Genomic DNA, 7,903 nt, shown 5'->3' with positions numbered 1-7,903 from the left:
TTTTTTTTTTTTTATTTATTTTTTTAGTTATGCATAATCATTATGATTTTTTTTTTTTTTTTTTTTTTTAATTTATTTACACTTATATATTCTTAATTTGGTAAAATGTATATTTTTGCCTTATATACTAAAATTTCCTACTTTTTAATATATTTTTTTTTATTATTATTTTTTTTTATTATTTTTTTTTTTTTATACAGTAATTGTTTTAGCTATTTATTGATATATATTTTTATTTTTTATATTGCATTTTAATGTTAAATTAACTACTTAAAATTTATATATCATTTGTTTTAATATTTCTGTTGAAATATTATTGTCTATTTGAAAACTTTGAATTACCATATAGTAATATCCATTTTTATTGAAAATATCTGTAGAAACAATAATTTTATTAATCATTATATAAAATATGAATTGACCAAAAGTAACGAAAATATAAAAAAAAGATGAAATAATAAAATATAAATATTTTATAAAAAATAAAATAAAAGAAAGCAAATATATTTTCTGTGTTTTTGTGTACACACAAATAGCTGGTATATATATTATATCCTATTTAATATATTATAATAATTCATTTTCTCTTTCTAAAAACTTCTTCGTATCTTATAGATTTATTGTCTTCATTAATATAAGCAATAATTGCCTAGAGAATTCCAAAAGAGAAGAAAGACGATAAAAAAAAAAAAAAAACATAAATGAAAAAATATAATAACATGTTAATAATAAATTGTGATATAAAAGAAATATTTCTTTTGTTTTTTTTTTTATATGATTTACCTTCTTTTTAACACTTTCACATATCCTAACAATTATGTTTTTTTCTTTCTCATTTAAGCATATATTTTCCTCCTTTATAAAAACCAGAGCAAATCCATGTTCTTCATCAATGTTATCTAAAAATAAAAAGTTATATATATATATATATATATATATATATATATATATTTTTTCTTTAAATTTATATACTCATAATAATATTGCTTCAAGTTTTACCTTTATATAGTACAAAATCTGCTCCATATTTAAAACCATCAACTACAATGAAAAGTTTATTCAAATCATGGAAAACAATTTCTCGTTTTCTATTTTTAAGTATCATTTAAGAGAAAAGTAGAAAAGAGAATAAGTAAATTATAATTATGTCAATTCATATTGATGAATATTTATTTTATATTCCTTTTATATAATAATACATGAATTAATTAATCCATGTAAAAATATGAGAACATATATATGTAATTTTGATTAAAATAATGGAATATTATTTATATTCTTTTTAATAAGGAATAAATAAATAAATAAATAAATATATATATATATGTATATATTTTATATGTTATAAATTTGTTAAACTAAAAAAAAAAAAAAATTTCGAAATAGAAAATTCAATTACATTAAAAAAAAATATATTAAAAAGTAGGAAATTTTAGTATATAAGGCAAAAATATACATTTTACCAAATTAAGAATATATAAGTGTAAATAAATTAAAAAAAAAAAAAAAAAAAAAAATCATAATGATTATGCATAACTAAAAAAATAAATAAAAAAAAATATATAAAAAGGAAAAAGTACAAAAAAATGTTTGTGAGAACAAATTTAATATCATTAGGAGTAATAATCAAACATTAATATTAAGGAGAGGTGAAACAATAATATACATACATACATAAATATATATATATATATATGTGTATGTGCTTAGAATTATATATTTACCTACTTATGTTTATTCTTGAAGTCAATTACAAATACATATATTTATACATCCTTAATTTTGAAGGTACATTAAAACAATGTGTATACATATTATATTTTTTTTTCAATCATTATTTTCAAGAGTTTCGTACTCTTCCTCAGTAGCAAAAGACGCTTGGACTTTTCTTCCTGCAAATGTTCTACCTTTGAATGTATTGAGAGCATTTTGCGCCTGATCTTTCGATTCATATTCACAATAAATTTTGACAGCAAGGGCATCAAGTAAATTTTTATCAACTACAATGTTTATATTTAATAAATTTCCAAATTTGGATGCTTCTTCTTCAATTTCTTCTTTCAATGTTTCATCTACTTCTTCTGGAGTAACTAAATTAGTTAGGTGAACTATTCTGGTACAATCATTTGGTACTGATAAATTTTCACCTTTATTATTTAAATCATTATTTTTTAAAATAACTGGTGCTTGTACTATAACCCCACTTCTGTTATCTACTTTTTTTAAAATGAGTGGGGCCTTAATACCTTGTTTGTCTTTACCTAGACCTTCTCCTTTTTTCCAACCCATTTTTTCCATCATTCTGGTAGCAAAATCTTTCTTTGAAGTTGTAGTATCTTTGTTATCATCATTTGAATTATATGAATTTTCATTATGATTAATATTACCATAATTATATGTATAATCATCATCAGATGGATGATTTGACATATTATTATCTGTACTTTTTCTTATATCTGTTTCTCTCTTTTTTCTTTCTTCATCATATCCTTTTAAATCATCAAATTCATTTAATGTCCTTTTTTTTTCATAATCTAATTCAATATTTTTTAATGAATTTATATTATAATTTTTTCTTTCATAATAATTTACATTATTTGTATCTTTTTCTGGAGAATCATCCATTTCTTCCATTTCTAGTTTTTTCTTCTGTTCAGCTAGCATAATAATTTTTTTTCTTTTTCTTTCTTTTATTATTTTAATAAGATCATTAGGCTTGTTAGGTTCATAATCTTCATTTGCATTTGCTATGAAATATTTTTCATATAAATCATATTGAAAAGTATCATTTTCCATATTTTCGTGATTTAAAAGATTATCAATTTGATAATTATTAGATTTTGTATTTTTGATATTTGTTTCAAAATTGTTGTTAAGAAATAATTCTTTTATATTTTTGTTACTATTTATAAGTACTTGTTCATTTTTATAATTATGTTGTATTTTATTTAACCTGTCACTAATTTTTTTTAAATCATCTTGAATTGACTTGTTCATGTTGATAATTTCTATATTAGTAGTAGTCTCATTTATTTTTTCCTTTTTTTCTATATTTAAATTATTTTCTTCAACTTTATTTTTTACATTTCCATCTTTCAAATGGTTCCAGAATATATCTTCTTCATCATCACTTTGTCCTTCATTTTCTTCATCTTCATTACCTGAATTTTTTTTTTCCAATTCTTTGTTTTCCTTTTTTGTATTTGCAATATTTTTTTGAACAATAGCTGGAGTTATTAAAAATTTATTGAAACCAATATAATTATTCTTCTCCTCATTTATCAAATTTTTCTTTTCATTATTTCCTCCAGTTTTTTTATTACTAGAAACTGGAGGTGGTAAATCACCATACAAACTATCCATTTGTAGTTTTTCATAAACTCATATATATATATATATATAACTATTATATGTACATAATATTAAGGAGTAAAACAACCTATATATGTAAATATAAACATATATAAATATAAATATAAATACATACATATGTATATATATATATATATATATATATATTTAATATATTAACAGATTTTCCAATTATTACAAAACGCAAAAGCTAATAATAAAAAATATCTTAGTATTTAAAATAATAATAACATTTTAAGAAATTTATATAATAATATTTCATACTATATTAATTTTACAAAATGAAATATCAAATAATATATCTTTATATGTTCAAATAAACAATTATATATTATATATTATATATACATATATATAGTAAATATTATATTTATATATAATATATATATATTATATTTATATATTAATTTTTTCACATTTTATCCTTCTACTATTTTAAAAATTTTAATATTATAATATATAGTAAGTTATTAAAATTCTAAATATATATAAATTTTTTTTTTAATTATTATTATTTTCCTTTTTTTTTTTTTTTTTATTAGATTTCTATTATTAATTTGTAGGATTTGTTATATAATATATAAATATATTTTTTAAAGGAAAAATAATATACATATAATATATATATATATATATATATATATATGTATGAATTTTAAAATACATATAAATAATGTTTATGTAGAACTATTTTATATATTTAAAAATACGACAAAAAAAAGGAAAGGAAAGGAAAGAAAAGAAAATAAAAGTATATAAAAATAATTTACTGAATACGAAGAAAAGAACAAAACTTTTCAGTAAGAAATATTTTTTTATAAGAAAAAAAAAAAAGTAGGTTTTATTTATAAATATGTATTATTATAAATAATAAGTTTTGTAAAAAAAAGAAATAAATAATATTATATAAATGTATATATATTGTTATACATATATATATATGATATATAAACCAAATGATATTAAAATTTTAAAATTACACCATTACATTATAAATGGTATTTAAATAATATTATAATCATATATTAAAACTATTTGAAATATATGTATTAAAAATATAAATCAACAATACAAAATTATGGTGTTAACATATATATATATATATATATATATATATATCATAATTATAAAAAAAAAAAATAATTATTATTATTATGAATTAATGTAAACTATTTACATTCATATATAAAATATGCATATAAGTAATATAACATACATAAATTATATATATTTATATATTTTTAAGTAATAAGGAAAAAAAAAAAAAAAAAATATATGGCCACTTTTATTTTAGGGTTTTATTTATATTATTTGTTGTACTCATATTTATTTGATTATAAAAATTCTTATTATAATTATTTGTTGGAACATTTGATATATAACTATTTCGATTAAAGCTCATTCTTCTGGAGTTATCTATACTTAAATTATTACGCGATTGTGTTTTAAGAAAAGTATAATTATTATTTATATTATTTACATTATTTACATTATTTACATTATTCATATTATTAATATTGTTCAAATTATTCATATTTCCTACACATGGGGGAGCATTAGGATTGTTAATTGTTGTTGCATTTTGGAAGGTATTTATATTAATATCATAGTTTGTATTATTTTGATGATATGTTCTACTTAACGAATTATATCTCCTGTATGTATTATGTCCATAAGTTGGAGGATTTGTCATATTCTTTGCTATATTATTCAAATTTTGTCGTTTATTGATAAAATTATGTGTATATTTATTATTATTGAAATTTTTATAATACTTTGTGTTTATATTAGGTTCATTACAATTATGTGGTACATAAAAATTATTCATATGTAAAGGAACATTATAAATATTTTTGTTTATTAAACTTCGATTACTATTCACCTTATTACTGGAACCAACTTGAAATGTACTTTTTGAATTTACATTTCTTATATTCATTGTTCCATTGGAATTATTTCCATTCGATAATGTATTAGGAGTTACGATATTATTTGTACTCACATTTTTATTTACATTATTTGGTTGATTATTTCTTATATTGACATATGTTAAGTTCTTATATTTATGATTTACACTTTTATACATTATATTATTATCTACAGATGATCTTTGAGTTTTATATTTATATGGATTATGTGTTTTAACAAATGTCTTTGAAATATTTTTATAACTGTTATTTACGCTATTCTTTTTTAACACTTTATGGGTATAAAAATCTTTGAACGTTTTATAAGTACCAACACAAGTTGGTTGTGATATATTAATTATTTTATTCAAAGTTTTATGATTATTATTATTATTATTATTATTTTTACTATTATTAATATTATTATTATTATTATCAATATTATTATTATTATTATTATTATCAATATTATTATTATTATTATTATCAATATTATTATTATTATCAATATTGTTATTATTATTGTTGGTGCTTTTGTCATGCATTTGCGAATCTGCAATGTTATACAAATCATTATAATTAATAAAGACATATGGAATGGATGCATTTTTAAAAGCATCAAATAATTCTGAGCATATACCGGTTGTACCTTCATTCATATATAAAGAATGTTTTACATCCACATAAATATCAATATTTTCTTTTATCTCATCTTTCAGATATGGAAACATTAATTTGGCATAATAAAAAACTTCAGTTTCATTCGAATTTACATTAATTATACAACCAATAATTTTACGGTTTTCTAAACATAAAACAGATGCAACACTTAAATAATGTTCACAAGGATCAGACTGAATTGTTAAAATATCATTGTCGAATTGAATTAATTTTCCTATTTTTTTAATATCCATATTTTCATTTACACTTTCTGGTACCCCCATTAATCTTATTCGATTTATTTTTTTATTGCACATATTTTTATTTTCTAAAAATTTCACATCATATGGAATGGATCGTTCTATTTTTTCTAATACAATATTTTCTTCTTCTTTTGAATTCTCTATATTATTTGTATTATCATTATTATTATTATTATTATTATTTATTACATCATTAATACAAACAACCAATGTATTATCGATATTGTTAAGTATCTGTTTTGTATCCTTTTCCTCATCATCCGTCCCTTCATAAATTATGTCCTCATTTAATTCATCTATTATCAACTCACTAATTTTATCTTCTTCTACATCATCATGTGATCGCCTATCCTCATAAGCGTCATTCAAATTTCCATTATCTTCATTATAATCTTGTTCTTCCATTTCTATTTTGTTTAAATCAAAATCCATTTTTTTAAACTTCTCATCTACTACCAAATTATCTTTAAATTTATTCGATTTTACATTTAACATGGTAATGGAATTTGAATCTGTAGGTCTATCATCACATAATATATTTTCTTGACAATCTGTTTCTTTTTCATCACCCGAATCATCAGAATCGGACATACAATAATCATATGAAACTTTTAATTCATTCATGTTTTTTATTTCTGATACATTTTCTTCCTTTTGATTAGATAAATCTACATGTGCTATTCTTGAAACTAGTAGAAATTCATCTACTTCATTTTTTCCATCAATAATTATTTGTCCCTTATAATTTTTATCTAAATATTCATCACATTGAATATTTTCCTCCTTCATATTTTTCAAATCATGTTCATTTTCGTATAATGATATTAATTCTTCAGGGTTCATATGTTTATATTTTCCATAATCATTTGAAACAGATTCCGTAGATTCTTCATCACTAAATATTTCGGCATTCGTTTTTTCATTTATTACATTAAATGATTTTACTCTTTTTCTTTCATTACCATTATCCATAACAATTTCATGATCACTTTCGTCAAGTGACATGGTACAAACATCATAACATTTTTTATTTTCCTCAACAATATTATTATTATTATTATTATTATTATTATTATCATTATTATTAATATTATTTGTTTTCCCGTTTGAGTATTCCCCTCTTCTATTATCTTTATTTTCCAAATTTTCTACATCATTAGTTTTACTATAATTTTCATAATTATCATTTGTACAATTATTTTTACTACCTTCTGTATTATTATAATTGTATAGACTATTATTTGAATCTATATTATTATCCAAATCTACATTACTATTATACATATTACTGTCGTTATATAATTCTTCCACATTATTTAATAAAACCACACTAGCTTCTTCATCATTTCTTTTCCTCTTTCCTTTTTGCATATTTACAATATCTGTATATTCATTTTGTTCAATACAATTATTACCCTTCATTTTGTTTAATAAAATAAATGCATATATTTATATATATGTATGTTACTAATTATGGTCTACATAAAAAAATATTCATTATTAATTACTATATGGTGTAGATTTTTTTGTTTTAACATTCTACGTTGTTATTATATATATATATATATATATATATATATATATATATACAAGAATATAAGTGTTGTGTGAATAATATTATTTAATTATCATTTAATTATTATCTTTTATCTTTTTGCATTATTTCATGCATTTTCTTTTTTTTTTTCTTTTTTTTTTTTC

At 19.2% G+C, this 7,903-nt stretch overlaps 3 protein-coding genes across 3 annotated transcripts; all 3 read right to left on the bottom strand.

Moving 5' to 3' along the window:
* Positions 1–577: 577 nt before the first annotated feature.
* On the bottom strand, positions 578–1,105 carry PRSY57_1453400 (tRNA intron endonuclease, putative; the record flags this gene model as incomplete). The annotated part of the gene is made up of 3 exons (XM_012910130.1): positions 578–649; positions 784–899; positions 1,000–1,105. The coding sequence occupies 3 exons, from the start codon at positions 1,103–1,105 to the stop codon at positions 578–580; spliced, it is 294 nt and encodes a 97-aa protein (XP_012765584.1).
* Positions 1,106–1,827: 722 nt separating this feature from the next.
* On the bottom strand, positions 1,828–3,363 carry PRSY57_1453300 (RNA-binding protein, putative; the record flags this gene model as incomplete). The annotated part of the gene is made up of 1 exon (XM_012910129.2): positions 1,828–3,363. The coding sequence occupies one exon, from the start codon at positions 3,361–3,363 to the stop codon at positions 1,828–1,830; it is 1,536 nt and encodes a 511-aa protein (XP_012765583.2).
* Positions 3,364–4,657: 1,294 nt separating this feature from the next.
* Positions 4,658–7,624, bottom strand: PRSY57_1453200 (hypothetical protein; the record flags this gene model as incomplete). The annotated part of the gene is made up of 1 exon (XM_012910128.2): positions 4,658–7,624. One exon carries the CDS (start codon positions 7,622–7,624, stop codon positions 4,658–4,660), a length of 2,967 nt encoding a protein of 988 aa, XP_012765582.2.
* Between the last annotated feature and the right edge of the window lie 279 nt (positions 7,625–7,903).

Source organism: Plasmodium reichenowi, chromosome 14 (assembly GCF_001601855.1).
Source record: "Plasmodium reichenowi strain SY57 chromosome 14, whole genome shotgun sequence".
NCBI classification, from domain to species: Eukaryota; Apicomplexa; class Aconoidasida; order Haemosporida; family Plasmodiidae; genus Plasmodium; species Plasmodium reichenowi.
This window is presented reverse-complemented; position numbering and strand designations above follow the sequence as displayed.